The 24,033-nt window shown below is 39.8% G+C and overlaps 2 protein-coding genes across 2 annotated transcripts; both read right to left on the bottom strand.

Moving 5' to 3' along the window:
- Positions 1 to 347: 347 nt before the first annotated feature.
- Positions 348 to 9,797, bottom strand: ctsba (cathepsin Ba). Its single transcript, XM_069174204.1, has 11 exons — positions 9,691 to 9,797; positions 6,025 to 6,152; positions 5,849 to 5,934; positions 4,918 to 5,032; positions 4,548 to 4,663; positions 2,913 to 2,998; positions 2,628 to 2,774; positions 2,048 to 2,164; positions 1,772 to 1,900; positions 1,202 to 1,283; positions 348 to 936 (listed from the first exon to the last, which is right to left on the bottom strand). Exons 2-10 carry the CDS (start codon positions 6,145 to 6,147, stop codon positions 1,210 to 1,212), a joined length of 993 nt encoding a protein of 330 aa, XP_069030305.1. The 5' UTR covers positions 6,148 to 6,152; positions 9,691 to 9,797; the 3' UTR covers positions 348 to 936; positions 1,202 to 1,209.
- Positions 9,798 to 11,359: 1,562 nt separating this feature from the next.
- xkr5b (XK related 5b) lies at positions 11,360 to 23,603 on the bottom strand. Its single transcript, XM_069173786.1, has 13 exons — positions 23,335 to 23,603; positions 21,859 to 21,948; positions 21,670 to 21,775; positions 21,330 to 21,496; positions 20,544 to 20,677; positions 20,341 to 20,419; positions 19,992 to 20,161; positions 18,912 to 19,023; positions 18,561 to 18,728; positions 18,179 to 18,369; positions 17,929 to 17,994; positions 17,418 to 17,601; positions 11,360 to 15,795 (listed from the first exon to the last, which is right to left on the bottom strand). Exons 1-13 carry the CDS (start codon positions 23,441 to 23,443, stop codon positions 15,104 to 15,106), a joined length of 2,268 nt encoding a protein of 755 aa, XP_069029887.1. The 5' UTR covers positions 23,444 to 23,603; the 3' UTR covers positions 11,360 to 15,103.
- Positions 23,604 to 24,033: the final 430 nt, after the last annotated feature.

The following is a 24,033-nucleotide window of genomic DNA, read 5'->3' as shown; positions in this document are numbered from 1 at the left end:
CCTCCAGAATATTGGAAGATCCCAGTTTAGGTTAGGTTAGGTTAGGTAGTTACTTTATTAATCCCCGAGGGGAAATTTTTTTCGCTACAGCAGCAATAAGATAATAATAGAACAATAGAAAAGCAATAAAATAGCAGTAAAAAAATATAAATATAAAATGCAGTATATACAGTACAGTATATATATTATATACAATATATATTTATTCCCTTATCCTGGTTTTGTGAAACAGCCGTGCTGCATTCATCTATCCCATCTCAATCCACAATTTTTGTGTGTGTCTGTAAGGCTTGAATTCAGTCAAAAAAAAGAAGAAAAAAAAGATACAAATTCAGAAAAGGCCAAAATTAGCAACCAAAGATTCATTTATTTAAAACATAACAGTTCGGTGCCAATATTCTGATCAATACAGGTGCAAAAAAACCAAACTCCATGTCATTTCCATTTAGAAAAAGGTATACATCTCATACAGAAGTTTAAAAACGACATACAAATTTTAAAAATTAAAATGGCACAACATGAAAGCTGTGATCAATACAAAGGAGACACATTAAAACAAACAGACCTCCTCTGCTTAATTAGGCAAAGTCTTAAAATGGGTTTCAATTATAGTCAGCATTGCTCTAAAATTACCACAGATACCAACAAAATTGTGATGTGGACAAATTCAATCATTTCTACAACAGTTGACAGTTCCCTCAGTTGCTGTCGTCTGACAGGTACATCGTTACTGTCATCTATCAATCCACCTAAATGAAGAGAAGGCCGCTTGAGTTTTTCTGTTCACTATAAAAAGTAAACCACATGCCAAGTGTGCAAAGTGATCAACCAGCTGTAACTATAAGGACTAAAAGCAGTTCATTGTTGTCAAAGTTCTGTGTGAAAGCGGAGTGTGTTGCCCTCTAGTGATCCTGTACTGCCACTGCAGCTCAAAACCTGCAAGACAGAAAAAACAGGAAGACTGAGCCACAATCATACTGTCAAAATCTTTGAGACACTTGAAATGGGCGCTACTGGGATGGTAGGAGGCCATTTATTTATTGTCAATTTAGATCACTGAGGCTTGTGCGCAAATAGAAATCGATGAAACCCCTGTTTGGTTTGTGAGATGACGTCAGGGAGGTTGTAATACAATGGCAGAGTTATGCTTTATAGGCACACAGTGAACACAGGTTTGTTTATGACCAATACTTGACATTACCTTAGGTTTTATTTGGGAATCCCTGCCACAACCTCAGACTCAATACCACAATGATCTGATCCACGCAGCATCTTGAAGAATCCTGAAGAACAGACACACAGAAGCACTTTAGTTCAGTTTAACAAAGCGAAGTAAGAAACCAACACATGCATATTTGCCAACATCACATATTTGCCTATCTTGAATATGGAATTATATTGAATTGTAAATTTACTGAAGCAATGCCACAGTAACCGGTCACTTACAGAAATGTGTTGTTGTATCTCGTGAATATATTTTTGTTCTGAGTTTTGTGTATAGATGAACATAGTGACGTAAGATGTGTATGAAGATAGCATTTGTTTAGGTATTCCTGATCAATTCAATGCAGTCTAATTCAACAACTCTGTAAACAAAATCCATCTTTATGATGTTATTATAATGTAAGGTTTTTGTGACACTGAAAGAAATGCTGATAATATGATCAAGTGTTTCTGATATTCTATAACCAACTACTGCTGTTTATAAGGAAAAGGGACTATTTGAGTGTGAAGGTAAGTTATAAGTAGTAAAACTTGTGTCTCTACTCACCATTATCACCCCAGTCAGTGTTCCATGAGTTGGCACAGAGCCAGTAGGGGACGCCATCCTCCTCTCCCCAGCCCAGGATCTTGATAGCATGTCCACCCACAAGAGAACCAGACACATGCTGATACACACCTAGAGAAAATAAACAAACATCAAGAAACACAATAGAGGACACCAAAAGGTGAAAAAGGACATTTTACAGAGTCAATGAGCAAATTATGTTTTACCTTGTACTCAAGATCAGTGTTACGTGTGGTAATACTAAATATGTGTTCTTACCTGACTTGTACAGCACGAAGTCCTCATAGACTTCGAACGCTCCCTCTACTGGGCCGTTGTTCAATAGCTCGGACTGAATGTGCTCCACGTCCGGCAGCACTCTGTAAGCCGTTTTACCTGCAACACACTTTGAGTTAGGATGTCTGTGTGTGTGTATACACAGCTGTGTTCACCAACATTAGGGTTAGATCCATCTTTAGGTGGTCAGCTGGGCTACAACTTGTCTGTGTAACGTTAATATAAAATTTAAATAAAATTAATTAAATAAACATTTTATAGACATGTAAGCATGCATGAACTATGGCCTCTCAAATATAAAAGGACACTTTGGATAATAAAACATCCTTTAACCTAAACCATTCACTATCCAAATTGTCATTTTGTTTATGCAACACAGCAAAACTGCTTCACAATGTATTGCAACCACACAAAATCTAACCAACTAAAAGGGGAACATCTTTCAGTCAATCACAGGGTGGAAACAAACACCCAGTGAGAACGTGTTTCATGTTAGATTTCATTCATCCTTCTATATAATAAACACTCATAAACATGCAAAGACTCAGTCTGCACTTCTTACCAAAATGTTTATCCTCTTTGTAGCTGGGTGTGTATCCAGAGTCACACTTGTAGATGCACTTGGGTGTGCTGCCACCCTCCCCAGTGCAGGGAGGTCTGCTGCCATTAACATGGTGCTCACAGGGGGCGATGGTGTACGGCCGGCAACCTGCAGACACAAAGAGGCTGTATCAGAATTGTGGATGGGCCTCCATCTCCCTCTCCCTCTCCATCTCCTCTCCACCCCCCCCCTCCCACACACACACACACACACACCAATTTGGGAATCTTGCAAACACAAACTCACCAATGTGGGAGTCGTAGAGGCCTCCAGAGACCAGTCCCTCTTTGGTCCAGAAGTTCCAGGCAGATGAAGGGTAGCCACCATTACATCTGAAAAGCGAAACAAAAAAACAAAGAAGTATGAATCTCAAATTTTTGACATTTACGTATAATAAGGACTCTGTGTCTCAAAACTCCAATTATTCACATTGCACAATAGAGGGAGGCAGTGATCCCACCTTTTTGCTCCTGGTACCGATTATGTATCGTACCTCTTGGTGCTCTTTCTCAGATTTAAAAGCTGTGCTTTGCATGTTTCATTTGAGTCCATTGCCTGATCTCTATTATACTCGCCCGTGTTTATCAACTACCCAACCCCAACAATGATTTTAAAAATGAACGTTATATCTTTCTAACCTTCCTGTGTTTCATGTGTCCAAATCTAATTCTGATTGGGGATTTTAAGACACGCATAGACAATGCCTTACGGGAGAGTTCGTAACATGTCTTGACAGGTTTGGTTTACAGCAGATAATTGATTTTCCTACTCACTCCAAAGGCCACATTCTTGATCTTATCTGCTGCTTTTGTGGAACTTCTCTTAACTGTGCTGCACCATATCAGACCACAAGTTGGTGTTTTTCAGCTTTATCCAAAACAAACCTGCTTTATCCCACGAACGTCAAAAATATTGATTTATCTGCTCTTTCAAATGTGATTGATAACCTCCCCAGTACATATATAGTGACTATTACATCGTCTTTAGGTGGTCTTGGTCCTTTAGAAACCCCAACAGTCTCCTTTTCCCACTTTGCCCTCTGTTTTACCTCTAAATTAAACCATCTTAGGTAAAGCTAAAGGCCATCATCTGGAACACTTCTATGCAAAACTGGCACCACTGTAATAATTACATACTTCACTATATGATGATGTTCTTTCCACAGACAAAACTACCTATTAAGTTGAATTTAATAATTGAGAGGAGGGGAACACAAAAGGCCTGTGCTTCACAATAAATAATATTCTACAGCCACTATTGTGTTGTTTTGATCATTTCAACCTGTAAAGTGTCTTTGAGCATCTTGAAAAGCGCTATTCAAATGAAATGTATTATTGCTATTATTACTTTATACTCCACTGCTCAAAGTAACACTTTCATGACCTTTTTTTTAATGCACCAGCAGTTGACCTCTTAAAAAATATCATATGCAGTTCACTTTATCCAGCTTTCTATGCTCCACCTTATCTTTACTTTCTAGGTTTTAACTTCCAACTGTTGCAATGTCATTGGAAAAATCCAAATCTTCTACCCGCCAGCTACATCCCCTTCCTACTCATCTGGTGAAAGACCGTCTACCCTCTCTTTCCTCTCTAATAGCTGACATCATACATCCTTCTTTAATTCTCGATCTTGTTCCTTCATCTCAGCTGGTAGTTCAATACTGGAGAAATGTCCTGCACAATTTAAGACTTCTATTTACAAATCAAATCAATCACTGATGAGGTCGTTTTGAGTGAAAAATTATTTTTCAGCCCAATAACTCAATTTTTAAACAAACTGCTCCGCAACCAAACTCTGAATTATGGTCCACATGCAGTAGGTCACTCCCATCATCTACTGGGTAGATGTGAACACGCTGAGAAAGCTGCTGCCTCTTACCCCATGCCACAGGTGTCACAGCAGGTCAGCAGATCCTCAGCGGAGATCTCCACACTGACCTTCGCATTGCTGTGGATACATAAACGATCAGAAATGGCCTCCGCAGCACCAAACGCCTGGAGGCAGAACAGGAGACATAAAACAGGGAAACGGTTTAGAAGAGAAAATACACTCAATAGTAGCAGTAAAATTATGTAGACAAACATATGGGTAACCCGACCACCACAAGTTTTAGGACTTTTCTTTTTTAATCTGACATTAGATTTTTGTTTCTAAATTGAAGGTCTAAGAATGGAAGGTAACATATGTTGTTCAGATTACAAAGAATACATGTATTCTAGCTCTGTGGCCGAGTGGTGACTTGTCTCACCCAGCAGGATCCACAGGAGCCCTGGTCTCTGATCTGCTTCAGAGTGGGACAGTTGGGCCACTGCACTCTGGGGTCAAATTCTTTAGGCAGCTTCAGGTCTCCAGCATACTGAACCCTGCAGAGGAAAACACAGGTAAAGATTAAAATATTACTTTGTGCTGCATAACTAGATGTTCTTGTGTATCTAAAGAGTGAGCAGCTGTTACAGTGTTTTGCTCAGTGACATTGAACCCACTGTCAAATTTGTGTGTATCAATGTACGATTAGGACATGTACAACATGCAAGCAGCAACCAACAGTGACATCACCCATTGGTTTGTAAACAGCCGTTACGAAGCCTCCTGTTCAGATTTTGGCTGTCGCCATCTTGCTAATTCAAGGCTTGGCGCCAGAAGAGACCATACGTGGACGAGCTAAAGTGGAACGAGCGGTGGATCTGACTCGATGTGATTGGGAAGTTGAGGACACTACATCCCACCCACTGATAGCAGAAACCTGACTGCACCACAGCCCTGTCAATCAAACTGGCATGTCCCCAAAAACACAGCTTTTTGAGGCCTCTTTTCTAATTAATGACAGGATTATGTGTTAGATGGACGGCCAGAAAACTAACAAGAAGGAGTGACTCAAGCTAACAACACCACAGTAAATTGTAGAAACAATGTATTGACTTTGTATTTCATGACCAGTTAAATTGGAGTCTATGGAGCCAGAGGATTTTTGGAGCAAACTTCTAGTGGCACTCTGTGGTATTACAGTTTAAGGCACTTCTGCATTGGCCCCATTTTTCAGACCTTCAACGTACTTCCACTTTTATATACAGTCTATGACAACTGGTCAAAAAAATACTCTCCCTAAGTGAAAATGCTGCAATAATAAACTGACAACGTCTTGTGTTTTAATCATCAGACAGATCATGAGTGAGACTCACATGACTGGCAGTTTGGGTCCTTTCAGCATCGTGCCGCAGAGTCTCTGGACATAACTGTAGTCAACATTATGGAAGTTGTGACCAGCCTGCAGGACAGAGAGGAGATTTAGTCAAACAGATACACTTTAACTCACTGAAGTCTAAGATTAAGGAGGAAAAAAACAACAACAACTCACCTTCCAGGTAGTATTGATCTTGTTGATGTAGTTGATCATGTCACTGGACAGTGGTTGGAGGTGGGGTCTGGCCAGGCTCGCCGACAAGCTGGCAGCCAATAGCAAGAAGGCTGCACACCACATGTTGCCTGAGAGGACACAAAATGAGAACGACACAGGTTTAATTCACATCACACACAGCACTCATAAGAACAATAGTAATTACATTTACTCCGATTCAATCACTAAACTTTGCCATGAAATTTCCCGAGCCTGCTTCGAACACAGACTGTTTTATTTCAACAAAATTAGCATTTTGATCTTCCAATGTACAAGAAAGAAAGAAAGCTGAAACACATGGGGCTGAGAATATATCTGCAGGAAATGAAGAAGTTTATAAAAACTCTAAAGACTCAAAAGCTTTTTACATTTACAGTCAACACCTCCCTGAGACGATACAACGCTGCACATCACTTAAAATACACTGCTGAAGCTACTAAGCCAATAAACAAAAGTTCATAGCTGATTTGACATCGTCACATTGGTTGAATCGATAAGTGGAACGTGTATCTACGGTGTACACAGAAAAAACCCTTATCTTCAGTCATGCTAGTCAGAGTCCCCTCTCGTGGCTCAACAGACTGCATCAGCACCCGGTCCACTGAATTCAACTACTTCACTAAACTTAAAAGGAACATTCACAAAGTAAAGAAAAGGACTGTAGCAAGGTTGGTGCTACCGGGGTCTCTCCTGGACACAGATGACACGCTCAGTCGTACGTTCGGGTGTAAAATGCCTTTATTTGCCCTGTCCATACACCAATGTCTCCGTGCAACCGCTCCTCCTCAGCCTCCTTCTCCCTGCTCCCCTTTATAGGGGAGAGCTCATCAGTCCCTATTCGGCTCAGCTGTGCTCATTACCCCTTCCCGGCACCATTCACTGAACCACTCCTCCCACTCTCTACCCCCTGCAGCTAAGCTAACCACACCCCTCCACCACAAGGACTTTACACTGACAACGCCCGCGTTTGCTTTTGGACAAGACCGTGTTTTTCATTTAACTGTAACCAGACTGGGTTTGAGTCGATGCTGCAAAACGATAACACCCACAACAGAAATGTAGGAACTCCTATTTTCTTTATAAAAGGATCCAGTATAATACAAGCTGTGTTATAGAAGGTGAAATGCACTGCTTAAGAGTTGAGATCTGTTCCATTAGAGATCATACTGTACCGCATTAAATAGAAGCATAGAGAGTGCTCAGGATGAGCAGGAAGTCCAGTAAAATCAATACCAGTGCAGACACTGTGCTTGTTCCATTATGGGGTGAGCTACAACCTTTGGAAAAAATTGTGCTCTGAAAGTAACTAAAGGCTGCTTATGGACAAAGCTACATACAGACAAACACCCTTTTACATGAATCATTCAGGAACTAATTCACTGCTCACTTTGGCACACGGCTTCGTCTCAGAAACAGAACATTTGAATTGTCGAGAAACTGGTTTCACATCGTGAGTGCGAAAGGAAGTGAGATTGAAAATGTCCCATTACAGAATGACGTGGTCTTCAGAGGTCACGCGCCATCATCAGCTGCCGCCTCCACTTCACTGTCTAATGGGTCTTTGCAAGCTCTCAACTTTCAGTGCACAAGTAGAGAAGTAGAGAAAGTTTCCCATCATGTTGTGGTTACAGGTTGTGTGTAGAGAGATTTCAGTGTTACTTTATTCTAGTGCATGTGCTGTAAAAATATGTGAACCATCCAAATCCCACACAAAGTATTACCTGTGTGCAAAATTAAAAGGAAAGTTAAAAACAACAATAAATAATAACAAACAGATATTTGAAAATGTCCAATAACATGGTAAGTTTAAAGGACATTAAGGATATTTTTGTTGAGTTTCTAAAGAAGCAGTTCAACCGCAGGAAGAAGAAAAAAAAAAAAAAAAGGTCTTTTAGCTAAAACAAAGAATGAGATGAGATTTGGGGAAGTGAAGCCTGCTGACCTGCACAGCTGTCTGTCCTAACGGAGTCAGCACCACGTCATTTACTTTCAACAACCAACTCAAAAACTCTACCAGTCACAGCAAGTTGCTGAGTCATAGTAGGAGGCACTGAGGGCTGTCTTCAGCAGGAGTCTTACACCTAAAAAGAAATGTCTCTGGAACAAAACTATCCCTCATTTTCCATTTGACAGATTATTTACGATGTTAACTGATTTTTAACAACCTTTTAAAGGACAGGGGATTATAAAAAAATGTCCCCGATGTGGGAGGTTCAAGATAAAGAATAGGAATAGATGAGTGGTACCAAAGCCACAGAAATATGTCCTTCAAGTCCCTAAATACCTCGTTAGAACAAGTGATTAATCCTTCAGGGTTGGGGTGAGTTCATCTTAAACGTGTTTGTTTCTTTAATTTCGTTATATTCTTATCTATTCATGATAACACTGATCAATACTTCTCTCCTCAGAAGACAGGAATCAGGACTCGGGCAATATCTGGCAGAGCTGCAATGATTAGTCAACTCATCAATTAGTTAATCAACAGAAAGAGAATGAACTGTTTCGAAAATCAATTAAATGATTTTGATTCATTTATTAAGTGAAAAAATTATACATTTTCCTGTTTCCACTTCTTAAATGTGAACATTTTCCAGTTCCTTTCTTCCTCCTGACTGACTGAGTATTTTTTGGCTGTTCGATTGCTGGTCGAGACAAAACACCACATTTTAGGCTACAGGGTGAACTCCAGAAACACTCGTGTCTTCTGACATTTTAAAAGGCCAACCACCATAATACAGGGAAATACCCAGATGAACAAATAATAAAAAATAATCATTAGTTACAGCCAACATATCAGGTTACTGCTATAGTTACTGCATGTGCAGGCTTTATTTACTAGTCTGGCTGCTCACACAGTTTATCCATCTGACAGTCAGATGAATGTACAGCACTGCAGTGTAAATCTGTCTGATTTGGTCTGTTGGCCTCCTGACAGATTCAACTCATTTCCTCATTTTTTTTTGCTTTAACCCTGGGGGAAGCTGTCAGGATGTGGTCTACTGTGAGTAGCCTGCACACAAGGTAAATACTTCCTTGAACAAATGGTTCACAAATCAGGTTTTCGTCTCCACCTGGTCCCGTGTCTGAGAACCAGACATGTTTACAGCAAAGTAAAACGCGTGTCTTTGGTCGTCGGTTGGATCAACGCTGCTCTGATAAAACAGTTTCACTTTTCATGTCCCCTCAATGACTTCAGGATTATGTTTCATACTAATTTTAAACTCATGTTCCTTTCTTTCTGCAATTATGACACGGCACAGTACAGCACTGATCGGTCTGTATTAATTATTAATTGACTATATTTGGACAAATCAGCTATACCTGCCTCAGATGTTATTACCGTGAAACTAAAATGGGTCAGCAGTCACAAACAACAACACGAGGGCTCATGCACAAACAACTGAGCTAACTGCTACACGGAAGACATACATTTTGATACATTTTATTTGTATCTTATTAATCGATATCAGTCAAAACTATTACGTTTACCGTTTAACGCGTTGTGTTTACGAGTAAATGTGAAATGTAACAGATTTAGCTCGCCGCTAACACTCTGTGTAAAAAAAACTTGTTGCTAAACCTAAAAGTTGAGGAACAACACAACAACACAACAACACAAATGGTTACCCGTCGCTTGTTTGTAGCTCTCGGTGAGGTCTTGATCGATTGATCAGCTGCAGGTCCTCCCTGTGAGTCCACTACTGCCTGTGTGCGGTAATAAATGTGTCCGTGAACGCGCCTCTGTCTGATTTATAACAGGAAACATGTGACCGGTCACATGAACGCAGCTCATGTGACCATGTGGGTGTCTTGGTTTGTCTGATGATTAAGCATTTCTAACAGAAAATAATCAGAATATAACTGTGTAAAACACATTATTAATGATAAGAGTTTAGTGCAGAGGTACACAGTTGATTGGCACTTTTTCAGTCTAACTACTAGATGAGGCCAAAACCTTTTTTTTTTTTTTTATTTAATTTAATTTTTACACTTTTTTATACTATTGTTTGTAAACCCTGTAATTTAAGTCTTTATTTGCATTCCTCATTTTTAAACATTTCTTATTATTACTATCATTTCTAACCCTGGGCAGATTATGAACCGTATAGATATAATTTGTGGTTGTTTTGTGTCTCCAACTGTGTCTCTCACAGATGTTTTGCATAATATTTTGCATCGTCATTCATGTTGGTTGTTTTCTGTCTCTTTCAGGGATATATAGCCTACGTTGTTTTTCTGAGACCCAGCCCATTCAGTAATCTGCCCATGTTTTAAACATAGGCTATATTTAGGGCCCAAGCACCAATGGTGCAAAAGCCCTATTGTTCTTCAAGGAATTATTATTCCGCGTTATTATTCTTCTCTGTAAACAACTGCATTTTTGGAGGCTTTATCATATTCAAAAACTCATGAAAGTCCAACTCTCCCAGCAAAAAAGTATCGTTTGTGGCACAGAGGAAATGCTCTCAGTTGTATAAAGAGTTAAAATAAATAAATAAATAAATAAAATAAAATATATATATAATGATATCAATTCATGTGTAAACTGTTATTGGACCATTTTTAGATTATTTGTCTCTTATTTCCAATTTGATTGCTATGAGCAGTATCTTGTGATTTGTAACTGATGGTAACACATTTTTTTTTGCTTTCATGCTGTATCGTGCTGTGGATGACGGACCACAGAGAACATGCTTATCATCTCACTGCTTTCTCTTCCTTTTATGAGTCATCTGACTTCTCAATGTGATGAGATGAGGAAAAATATTGTACGCAACCCATTGCACCATCTTTAATCATTGCATAAGAGCAGATCCTCATTTCAAAATAAAAAAAACCCACTTTATTTAACCAGACAGACTGACCAAAATCACTCTTCTTTTGGCACATATAATTATAGAAGATTATTTAGGAACACAGCAACAGTCTGGGGTTTAGTTACCGTGTACTGAATGGTTGACCACCATCTTCAAAATCTTATTATAATTTGTTTTTAGTAAAATTATGGGCAGTGAACATGAGATAAAGGAGTACTGTAGTGAACTGTGCAGGAGGAAATGTGCTTAAATCCCTGAGCTCCACTAGCAGGTTAATTCAGGCCTGTGATAATGTAAACAACAAAGTATGCAAAAGCATTGTACTAAACTCACTTTACAATATATTTATTACTGTATTCATGTAGTCTGTGATTGGTGTCTGATACCAGATTATAGAGCTGCAAGTTTGTCTGTGTGTATATCTCATAATAATACTGTCATATCAGGATGATCAAAAAAATACAACAGAGCACTCCAGGTTTTGAACATGATTAACGACTTTATTTTGTCACATCAATAGCACACGTAATGAGTCACTACTACCAACCACAGCTGCTCTGTGTAAATCCTTGCAGAGATGAGATGATGTGGATGAAAGGAGGCCATCCCGTGACTATAGGTGAGGTTACGCTGAATCAGCAAACTAACTCAAGTCTGTCAATGGAAACTATCTGTTCTCTAAACAACGTCAAGTGTGAAACTTCAACACAGAGACCTTTTTCACACTTTTCATTACAGCAAATGTGATCTAATATAAAAGAACATTTAAAAGATACAAAATTAATGAAATCATAAACACAGGTAAATATCATCATATACATCAGGTAAACCAAGCAAAGCATATTATTCTATTATAAAGCAATACACGTACATGAGACGAGCATGGCAGCTGAAGCCGTCTCTCTACAAGGCAAAGCGCTGATTCATGATCAAGCCAAGGCATCGTTGCAGTCTAATGTGTGACACATTTCATTAGCTGACTTATTGCTGTTGCATACACATACATTCAAGCACGTATGTTAACTACAGTAATGTGCGTGTGCAGTTAAAGTAAGTGCTTTCTTTCTCTATGGGTGTAGGTACTCTCTGGCTGCTTGAATGAATGTGTAACATGCAGTGCCTCCTTTATCTACCCGCAGGCTGCAGTACGTATATGGTTATCAGTTTGACAGTTTGATAAAGCAGTTCTACCAAAAGCATGTTTTTCCCAGTACTTTGTTCCATTAACCTTGATATAGAGTATGTCCTCAAAGTGCTGCTCATGTTTTCTCACCTTTAAACAGGAGCAGCACAACCATTTACATGCTGATTACAGATACAGACCTTACCGCTACTATTTTACAGTCCTTATTTTGTGTAGAGACAAACAAACAGTCAAATAATATAGCATATAAAGAAAAAAGAAAAAATAAGAAAATTCACCAGGAAGAATTACAGTTATATTTTACATATTTAAATAAATAGTATTCACATCATGACATAAGACTGGGACTGACCCAACCACTGTGCCTCACGTAATGTTTTCCCTTCTGGTAGCTACATTATTTAAATATTAAACAAAGGCTCATAGAGTTTTCAGACAAACAGGGAGCAATTAAATTTTTTCAAAAAAGGTAATAAAATTTTTTCTGTCACATGGAAATTCAGTTTTGTTGAGGTAGGATGTTTAACTAATGGAGAGACTGAGGAATGACAAATTTGTGAATAGTGGGCTTTAAAGCTATGCAGTTAAGATTTGATCAAACTTAAATTTTTCCAATTCAATAAATGCTCACTAACTTATAAACTAGTCTCAGTGTTGTACTGTCATTTTTAAATATAAACTTTAACTGGTTACACAAACAAGGTTTGTCATTTGTTTAACATGTTTAATGTCATTTGAGCACGATGAACAAACTCTACAGGAGCACAGTGTAAGACTTAATTCGTGTTAATCTTTTACCAGTTAATAAGGAGTGGGGCAAAATTTTAATGTAAAAGCTAAAAGCATTTTTTTCAATATGGAGCGGGAGTTTAGTCAGAAAACAACACAATGACATTTTTGTCACGACTGTCATTCATATTAACAATGCACTGAACTGACAAGTGAAGCTAAAGTCACACTTCACATCTTATCAGCATACATACACTTCCCTTCTTCCATCAGAGAAGCAACATGTGATTGTCAGAGGTGTCCAGAGAAGTTACTTCCTCCCTGTTGAAGTTGTTATTTTAATATTTTATTTATGTTTTCTGTGCCTCTAAAATTAACTTGTCTTTGTTTGTAATTTTTTTGGAGCAGAATCTACAAAAACATTCTTTTAAACATCAAGAGAGCATGTGTGGGGGGCAAACTGTTTGAACTCTGAAAACTTTTTGCCGGTTCATTTAACTATTTATTTATTCATTAGTAGATTGAGAGAATTATTGCAGGTCATAAATAAATTCAAGACAAAAATATAAAAGATGCATTTTGATATTAAATATTTGATTGCTCGAAGATAAAAACAGGTCATCAACAAATACTAAATATGAGATCAATAAAAGGAAATGCATAAAAAAAATAGAAACATGAGCCGATAATCCTTTATCTTTCTATATTGCTTAGTTTCCCTTTGATAATTTCCATAAATGTAGTGTAGTTTGCAAAATATCATGCTACAACCACTCAGGTGGCTAACAATAAACGTAAGCTGTGCCTTTTGTGCTGTAAAGTGCTGACATTGATGCTGAAATTCTTGCAGTTGAAGCAAATTAACAAGGGATATATATTTTTGTAATTACTTTAAGCCTTTTTATTACTTTAAGTCTTTGCTTTTTTTGCTTGCCTGTCAGATAGTTTCGTTAAAACAACGACAGACACAATTTACAGATTTTACAATTTTGCAGATGGTAAATTAGGAACTGTGTCTCTTCATATATGACAGTGATGAGTGTAAACACCAGCTATGTACTGCACTGTAAATATAACTCAGTGAGTAGCTGACTGATTGAATGAATGAGTGGCTTCCTGAAAACTAGATGTTCAACATCATCGAAAGGTTTTGTAAAAAAAAAAAGAAAAAAAAACAAAAAGAAAGAATAATAAGCATTTCCAAGCATAATAACATCAGTAACTTTGAATGTTCACTTGGATTTGAATTACTATACATTACTTATATATTTTTATCACAAATCATCAGTGTCTTTATAACAGACAAGCCTGAATGTTAAAAAATACAAAGATGAATAAGTAATATGAAATTCTGCCCAGCAGCCTGGCAGTTTTGTACTTTATTGATTGAACTATTGGTTCAATAAATTTGCTTTAACTTTCATGATTGTTTATGCTTTGTAGTTTTAATCCCGAACCATAATTACCATGTCATCGTAACAATGACGCTTTTAATCAGTTAGTTTTCGCCTAAATTTGACCTGAGGTTACCTCAGCTGAACGAAGACTTTACTGCCTTAAGTTTTCTGTTATTTTACTTATAATTTTGGTGTTAAGTTTTATCTAAATGAACAGAGGTTTTCTCACACATTCTTCAGGACCTGCTAAATTGTCAGTGTTTTCTTTTGATGAGTAATCCAGATCTTATTTGAATATTTATCTGTAATCTATGGGTACATTTTTCGAAGCAATTTGTAAAACTGAAAAACAGGAAAAAAATAAAAAAAAATAAAACACGTAAATTTCAACTAACCCCCCATTTCTTCCCAATTTGTAATGGACAGTTCCCATATAAAACAATATTTATCACTGCTAACTGCTCCGATATCTTGCATAGGAATATACATAAATTTGTCATCTTTTTGACCTGCCCACAAGCAGCCACACATGTAAGGAGGTTTGGACAATTCAATCCTCCTCCATGCAGTCGCTCAAACCAACACAGGAGATGCCGGTGCAGCAACATGATCCCTCTCCAGCTGACTACCCACAAACACTGATAAATGTGTTTACTAGAAGGACTACTAAGCAGAAGTTCTGCGATTAAGAATTAAAGCAATGTCCCTACTAAACAGATGTTGGCAAGCGACACACATTTATAGTCTTATTTTCTGCAAATTGATCCCATGTATCTGCAAAGAAGGGGGGAAAAAAAGTATAATAATTTATGCTTATATGCTTGCACGACTCAAATAAACAGAAAAGACCCCTTAAATCCACACCAAGTCCTCACCAAGTTATCCTCAATAGCTAAGGTGGAAAAGACACAACTCCCCACTCAGGATTTTACCTCCCCTCTACCCCATCCTCTTTACACCATCCTCTCTCGACTGCCCACAAACTGGACCATCTGTTTGCGAGCATGGGAGATGACTGGAGTGAGGGGAACGATTGGAGTACCAGGAATTGAAGCACCGGGAGTTGAAGCACCGGGAGTTGAAGCACCGGGAGTTGAAGCACCGGGAGTCGAAGCACCGGGAGTCGAAGCACCGGGAGTCGAAGCACCGGGAGTCGAAGCTATGGGTGTTGAAGTACCAGGCGTCCCGCCTGGGGTAGTGCCTGGTGTTGTACCAGGAGTGGCAGGGATGATCACAACAGGGGCCAGGCCTGGACTTCCAGCCCCAGCTCGAGGCTCCAGTCGTGGGGTGGATGTGATGAAACGGGCCTCCTTGATCCGGTAGGGACTTCGGTAACTGGAGATGGGCGACAGCTCTGAGCCCCAGCCAAGATAGCTCCCACTGGAGGGAGACTGCGCATCTGCACTGAAATACAGTGTAGTGCTGGATTCTCCAGGGACCGCTGGTTTCTTCTCTGGGGAACCAATCAGGAGAGGGGAACGTCGGTCAGGTGACCAGCCGGGTGTCTTGATGTCCAGAGAAGCTACGGAGGATGACGCCTCGGCCAGGCTCGCAGCATTGCTGTCGATGTGGCGGAGGCTTCCTGCTTGTTGAGGAGATGAAAGTGTTGGTGAGCCGTAAGCCGCACTCTGAAACTCCTCATCACCTTTGAAAATGAAAGAAAGACACGTGTGTTTCAAGCAGTACATATCTCCTACAGGCCTTACCATGCTAGAGGTGGAAGTATTGCAGCACAGGAAGTACTACTGTACTTCTGCAGTGGTTGAATATTGTAGGGATTTGTCTTACAATGTTCAAAATTAAAAGGGTAAAGACATAAAATACTTTTGTTTAAATGCTTATTACAAATCTATATATCTATCTATACTAGCTGAGACTGAATATATTAGCATCTATGGCTGTCCCTTGTAACATTTAAGTCAAGATTAAAGGATTAGGTAAACTAGCTATGGTATGTTCAGTGGGTGTATGTACTGACTTACAGTAACATCATTTGCGTTTACTTAATTTGCATGTTCACAAATAGGATTTCAACTATTCATTACATTTTTTTTTTTAATTTTCAGCCACAGCAGGCAGATGTTTTGTTTGAAACAGCTCTACAAACCCACTGAACACTTCCTGCTCAGCTCCAAACAGCAGACAGACACTCTTACTGACTGGCTGGTGAACACAGAGGAGCATTCAGCTGCTAAAGAGCCAGAGATTTTCCTCAGGAGATGGCAGAAACAAAACCCAACAGCTAGAAGAGGGTGAGTAGTCAGACCATCACGGTGATGAACTTTGAGTTTATTTGTAATTGTCACAATAATAATTGTGATTAATAATACTTTTCTGTTCATATAATGCCACTAATCATGCCTAATCATAGTTTGATTATACGTCAACACATAAAGAGAAGGCATTCAGTGGCTATGGTGTTTGGATTTAGTTTTCTAAATCCATGAGGTTTTTATCAATAGATGCTCATCATGATGAAGTTGGCCAAATATTAGAAGTTAAGTGCTTCAAGATAAATAGTTGTCAGCACAAATTTTACACTAACGTGTTATTAAACCACAGCGGGAGAAAGGAGTACAATGAGATGATGCAAGTCAAGCCTCAAATGCCAGAAGACAATGTGGAAATATGACATTTCTCTTAGTTTCATCGATCTGGTTTTATACAGATGAAATAAAGGTTCCTAACCATTGTGCAAAATGAGTATAGTCAGCTCAAACAATTGTGATCAGACAGTTATGTAATAATTACAACAGGCCTGGTAAATACTGGACTAACAATCATCAGGTGGCCAAAACTTCAAAGGAATGATAATGTTGCTCCATGTCTGTGTCCTGTGTCAACAGGCAATTGTCGCCTTTTTAACTTTAATTAGTGTTGTGTTCGCAGCCTGTTTCTGCTAAGTGGCCAAAAAGAATATTGTTCCTTAGATATTAAAACTCACTGCTGCTGTGCCAGAGGTGTACACTGATTGAAGCAGAACACATTAAACACAACACACTTAAAACAGGTGGGAGATGCTGTTTGGCTCTGGTCATCATAAACATATTGTTTGCTTGTCCTCATGTCATCATGTACCACCAGGGTGATGCTACTGAACATGACCATTTGCACTATGGTAGTTATCGAAGAACGATTGAAGAGACATCCTGTGGGGACTAAAGGTGATCCACTGCAGTACCAAACAGTATTTTATATTTCTGTGCTGACTCTGTGTGTGTGTGGCTTCATGTGTGCATTGTTAGAAGTGTTTTTCGGATATCTAACCTCTTTCCTCTGATACTGCGGCGCTGGATTCTTCTTCCGTGGTCTCTTCAAAAATGATCTCCTGGACTGGGATGATCTCGGGGAACCTCCTCATATCCTGGATAGATGTGGGAGGAGCTTTTCTCACCGGTCGGGCCACTACAGTGGAGGGAACTGGCTTTGGTGGCTGGACCTCCTCTCTCACCTGGGGACAGACAGCTGAGCCTCAGACTGCAAACACTGAATTGAAGCATCCTGTACACACACAACCTTTTATAACATGGGTCTCAACCCACTCTCTTAATGTCTGAATTTGTCATAACATAAATAGAATCATTTTCTGGATTAACAAGAATCTTACAGCTGCTGTATTGAATTTTCTAACGTTTATAATACGTCTGCTTTGTTTGGGTGTAAGTTGGTACTGTGCATGTTGCTTTCAGCTTATTCGTCAAGTCCTAAACATATGTAGCAACTTAAAATATAAATTTACTGTAAGGGACATATAAAACAAAGATCTTGCGTGGATCACCTGTGGAGGAGCTGGTTGAGGAGCTGGTTGTTCGATCTGAGGAGCCTGAACTTGAACAGGTAGAACCTGACAAATTACAGCACAAATAAGAATAAGAAACCCCTTTTCATTATACTAAAAAACATCACACTTGCATACCATTTAAGAAGCAGACATTTCATCTCTCCAAATTGTAATGACCTCTACACCTTTTCTTTTAAAAGATCAAGTTTAAGGAAGTCTCATGACTAAGACCAGGAGTGCAACAAACCCGAGGGACATAAGGCTCATCAGGGGAGTGAACTTCTTCAGACAGACCCATCAGTCCAGCCAGTCCCCCCTCACCATACGTGGACCAGATCTTTGAAACATCTCCTGTCTTCAGAGCTAAGCGAATCAGTAGCCAGTGGTGATGCTTCCAGCCCTCCCATTGGATTGGAAGGTCCATGATGGTCCCACCTCCTGAGCAAAACATCCTGTCATTCATTATTTGTATAGATAGATAGATAGATAGATAGATAGATAGATAGATAGATGGATAGATGGATAGATAGATAGATAGATAGATAGATAGATAGATAGATAGATAGATAGATAGATAGATAGATAGATAGATTTACACATTCTTTCCGTGATTCATTTATAAAACAGACCAGACAGTGTTGCATGACGATTGAAAGTAGGCGTGACTTTTTCCTCCAGTGAGAGTGTAGATCCGCGCTCCATGCAGGCTCCACCAATCCCTCTGTGTCGAATACTCTGAAAGATCTCAAAAGACTTGGGATGGAGGAAACGATAGTACAACACCAGAGCTATCACCCCTGGAGAAAGAAATAGGAAATGAGAAGAGAAACAACAATGAGGTGAAAAGTTTTTGAAAAAGGTTTTTGAGGGAAATAACTCCACAGTCAGTCACACTGAGAACATTACCTTTTAATGAATATAGACATGGACAAATAGAGAGCTTGAACCTGGCAAATATATATACAGTATGTGCGTCTCACCAATGAGGAAGCTGCAAAACACAGCAGCTGGGATGCCCACAGTGTCCCAGGAAATCATGGTAAACAACCAGGAGGATGCCAGAAGAAGAAAAGCGTTCTCTAGGAACATGGCCTGAAGAAGAATGAATAGAAACACAGGAAGATGGACATCCGTTCCCAAAATTACTTCATATATCTGTGTGTTTCAGATTACGTTGTTCTTCACATTAATAACAGCTAAATCTGACAATGATAATAATGACGTGGCTATTCACTTACATGAAAGCTTTTTATTAGGGGTCCAAGCAACATAGCTGCGTGGAACCCCCTTGTCTGATTATAAGGACCCGAGCACCAATTGGTGCGAAGGTCCTATTGTAATGCAAGGAATTATTATTCTATTCTCTCAACAAACACATTTTTGAGGGCTTAAATGTGTGCTAAAATTCATGAAATTTGGGACTAAATCCAGACGTGGTAGAAATCTACGTATGCTATAGGTTTTGGGCATTGGCGTCGCAAAATGACTCGCTAGTGTCCCCCTACACTGCAGCTCACTGCATTGTACTTTCTTACATGCACAATATTTGGTAGTAACATACCAAGATCTACAAAAAAAGTCTCTTGGCACCATGACCTAAACGCAACAGGATGTCGGCCATCTTGATTTAGTTGTCATTTTTTGCGATTTGCACATATTGTAATGTAACAAACTCCTCCCATTGAATTTATTGAACTGACTTTCAATTTGGGAACATTTGGGATTTTTTTTCCGTCAAATGGTGTGCCAGTGCCCTGGTGGCCATTTTGAAACTGTAAATTGGAGTAACTTTGATGTACACCAATATTCCCCAAACTTTACATGTTTGATAACAGTCCAAGCCTGATGACATCTACATGCCAATTTGCCATGCCAAAAAAAAAAGACCTGAGTCGATCAAGTAATTTAAAAACATCATGTATGTTTTCAGTGTTTCTAAAGGATCATACTTAACTCTAGACTTTTAAATCCTGTGTCGTTGTGCTTCTGTTTTTGTCCCCCGCTTATAAAATCTATATCAACATAAGCACAAGAGCGTGATCCTAAACATGCACACATACCAGGTAGAACCCAGCCATGCGGTATCTGGATTGACCGTACTTCACATTGAGGAAAAGGAAGATGTGAATGGCTCCCAGAACAAGGTTGAAGAGTCTCCATCGACTCGTTGAACGTATGATGTCAGTCTGCTGAGACACCATCCAGAAAGTTGCACCCAGCCAGTGCACACCTGACACACACACACACACACACACACACACCTCTAAAAATACTAATTCTGAATAAATATTAATCACTGTTAACCTAATGGAAGAGGTGTCACCAGTGGAGAAACTCCTCCACTCGTGAAAACAGACTCTGTCAAGAGTCAACAAGTATGAGCTCTAAGATGAACCCTTCCAGACTCACCAATGACTCCCAGGATCCACTGTTTGAAGATACGTGTAAAGAGCATGAGAACAGCAAACCTAGATCCCAACATACTGATCTGCAGACAGAGAAAACATTCCCTGTCACACAAATTTGAACATGTCTCATTACACTGACACTATTATGTTCAGGGTGTGTGTTGCACACAGTGGTTGTTGGAAGGTTTGTTTAAATTTGCCCACCCTCCACAGCAGTCGACAGAGAATGGCAGCGGGGGTCATGTGTAAGTGTCCTGGTCTGATGAGTGAACAGGCTCTGGCATAGAGGACCAAGGCCCAGGCAAGAGACAACAAGCACACCACAAAACAAACTGAGGCTGGAGGGGAGAGAGGAAGAAAGAGGCAGAGAAGAAAACAAATGTGAGTTCCTTGATACACTGAAATGCTATTTACACAGTGTACATCAGATACAATGCTGCTGCATATGCACACTGTGGAGATTATTAGTTAGATTTACAGACGCATTAACAGATTTTTTTTTTGGCCACTCGTGATGAAAACAAACCATCTGACATATTATCACCTTATGAAGTTATAAGGCTAACATGATAGTAAATATTTGACTATCTGCACAATAACTAGACGAGGAACATTTGCATTCATTTGGAGTCGTGTTTCATTCTCTTTCACCTGTTTTGGTCTTTACGAACGACCTGAAGGCACTTTACTTTTCAGACAAGGAAAAAACGTGACAGACACAGAATTCTGACACATAAAGCTACAGAAAATAGGTTTGACCATTTTCATATTGTTATGTGATTATTAAAAATGTCAGGTGCTTTAAATTTAATTCATTAAAGATCTGTTTAGGAGTTCCTTACATGAAACAGTTTGGCAACTATCTGTTGATTATTGTCATCATATACTGTACATATCTTATCTTATCTCACACAAAATGATATACCTGCTATTTCACACCTTATCAGCCCTGCACTCATACTGTCTACAGTTCATCTTCAGGCACTCTACCTGGAGATTTGATTCCTATGTCAGTGCAGATGAGCACGTAGCACTGGAGCAGCGTCTCAGGGAGGGTGACCACCAAGGCCTCAAACAGACGCAAGGCAGATGCATCACCCTGCTGCATGATCTCACCGTACACATCCTCATCTGGCAGATGCATACACTCCAAGAGCCTGTGAAGGCCAAAGATGGAGACAAATAAAGATAATGTGCCATGAGCATTATCATAATCATCACACATGATGAATAATTAACAGATCTGTTCCCTACTCTTAATTTTGACCCTTCCTGTTGGACATATTTCCATCACACATAAAACATGTAGATATATATATAGCAACCCCACCTTTTGAAGAGACCCAGGTGCAGTATGTGTGTCCATCTGAGAGACTTCCTGCGGATTTGTCCATCTGACAGGTACCACAGATAACTGAGCCACTGGGGACCCCACCCTGAGAAACACAGGATGATAAAAATGAATATCAAACTGCCAATCAATTTATCTATTGTATCTATTTCTTTTGGTAGTTGTCACCTGGCAGGAGGAACAGAGCAGTGAAGCCGGCAAGATGGGCATAGCAGTAGTTGTGACCAATCCACAGGTAGTACACAAAGCAGTAGATCACTGGAGAAAGACAGAAAACACACTTATCAACAGGAACAGATCGGAAACACTCAGAAACACATGTATGATCAGTCAAAATAAAATGCTTTTTAATTGGTAACGTATCATAATCAAATAATGTGCATTATCATATGACCCTGATGGGAGCCATTCTACTACATGATAGAAAGGAGCATGTTATTTGCCTGTATGTCACATACAGTATGTTTGCACACACAGAAATTTACCTCATCCATCTGCGAGAAGTGAATACACACACAAACACACCCAGAGAGCAGCTGTGGCATTAGATGCCTTGCTCAAGGGTTTTTGGATGAAACCCTCACTCCCAAGCCCTGTTTTTCAACCTCCAGCCCATGACATGTAACTGATGTGGCTTATGTACTGTTTATTAAGTCAGATCTTGGTTGCAGGACATTTACTTGAATGGGAATATATTCTACGGTGACGGTGCAACCCATTTTGTGTACACTGCAGTGTTTAGGAATGTATTGTTTATGTCAGGAGTAACCTACAGCATTTGATCAGTGCCAGAACACATTTCAGTGTGTAGTTGTGTGTCCACACTTCCTGAATGACCTCTGTTCTGCACCTCATCCCATCAAAGGTTTATTGACAACAAGGCTACTGATGCCTTCTCAGGCCTCTTCTATATCACACTCTCTGAGGCTCTGCAGCTCTGCCTCCCTCCATCCCTCCATGCATGTAATCTGAACCATTTTAGCTGCTAAACAGGCGGGCAGACTAGGCCCCGTCCCGGGGTACGCCCATCCCATCGTCCATTCATGCACCTCCAAAAAAGAGCGCTGAAATATGACAAGAACATGGCTGTGCTTTGTTTTTATTTTGGAAACATCACACAGAAGCTGAAATGGTAAAAACTATGACATGAGTCAGCAGTTTGTATAGGATTTCATAACATGCAGGTTATAAAAATAGGAAAGGCTGCATTATTCATGACAACACGACAGAACAGAGCCGCAGCAGGGAAAACAAATCTCCAATTTTGTATGTTGGATTATTCTAGATTATAATATGGACCAGTATTACACCTCAGACCCCCTGTTTCATCAAGAATATACGAGTAATGTCTCCTCCAGCCACTGTAGCCCTCACATACACACACACACACACACACACACACACAAACACGCTGTACATCCAGACACTGTGGCCAAGAAGGCACGCACCCACATGCGCGCGCACGCACAATAAAGTCAAAATACACACAACAGCGTCGTGCTTTGATAGATAGTCTACATCATTCATCTGTCAACACGCCTATAAAGGACATAAGCACTTTGTTTAGTGTCAGTAGGCTATGTGTGGTGTGTGTGTACGCGTGTGTGTGTGTGTGTGTGTGTGTGTGTCCCAGGTAGGACTCACGCGCCGTCCTCTCTGCAACGATGAGAAATGCGGTAAAAGCGAAGACGCAAACTTGACAGCACGGCATGCAGGCGCCTCCGTGGCTCGGAGTGGCCGTGTAGTCCCTCATGGCGGAGTTCAAACCTGAACCGTCTCTCAGATTTATAGCGGTAGCACCGTGTTAGTCTGTAGGCCGCCGCTGTTGTTCTGGTCTCGGTCGGGGTCGGTCCAGATGCAGCAGCAGCCCGCTCTCCGAGCTCGGTGTCCCCGTCCCAACGTCACCGCCCGTACCGTTAAAGCGATAGCACAAGCGATGGAGGCAAGACACCGTGGAGACATGCAGCCGACTAGACCTAATATGTTTAATATGAACTTTGAATTTAAAAATCAGCATTTAGTGGTCAGACTTGGTAATATTTTTATGCACACAGTGTTCTGTTCGTTAATATTTTCTCCCACGCTTCTTCCTTCGTGTCTAATTGCTGTATCTATGTTTGACAGCTAATTCAATTAGCTCAGATCAGGCAATAAAAAGGAAGCAATAGGTATTTAAACTGAAGTTTTGAAACACAGTTTTTCTACAATCTCAATATTCTTTGTGGTCATCTTGTTGATGATAAATGATTTTCTTTCAGGACATTTCGAGGGCAGAAGGGACATTTTCTGCCTCCTGCAGCACAGCCTGCCCTTTAGGGACATATCTACTTTTTAGGGAGACAT

This window comes from Embiotoca jacksoni, unplaced genomic scaffold (genome assembly GCF_022577435.1).
Source record: "Embiotoca jacksoni isolate LCO1_2020_lvr unplaced genomic scaffold, fEmbJac1.0.p SCAF_6, whole genome shotgun sequence".
In the NCBI taxonomy this organism is placed as follows: Eukaryota; Metazoa; Chordata; class Actinopteri; family Embiotocidae; genus Embiotoca; species Embiotoca jacksoni.
This window is presented reverse-complemented; position numbering and strand designations above follow the sequence as displayed.

Coding starts and splice junctions, on each gene's coding strand:
- ctsba (XM_069174204.1), bottom strand. CDS start 6,147: ATGTGGTGTGCAGCCTTCTTGCTATTGGCTGCCAGCTTGTCGGCGAGC. Junction 4,664..4,917: donor GCTCCTGTGGATCCTGCTGG/GTGAGACAAGTC, acceptor TTCTGCCTCCAG/GCGTTTGGTGCTGCGGAGGC. Junction 2,165..2,627: donor CAAAGAGGATAAACATTTTG/GTAAGAAGTGCA, acceptor AGTGTGTTGCAG/GTAAAACGGCTTACAGAGTG.
- xkr5b (XM_069173786.1), bottom strand. CDS start 23,443: ATGAGGGACTACACGGCCACTCCGAGCCACGGAGGCGCCTGCATGCCG. Junction 21,949..23,334: donor CGTTGCAGAGAGGACGGCGC/GTGAGTCCTACC, acceptor GTCTTTCTCCAG/TGATCTACTGCTTTGTGTAC. Junction 18,729..18,911: donor GTTTTGCAGCTTCCTCATTG/GTGAGACGCACA, acceptor TTCTTTCTCCAG/GGGTGATAGCTCTGGTGTTG.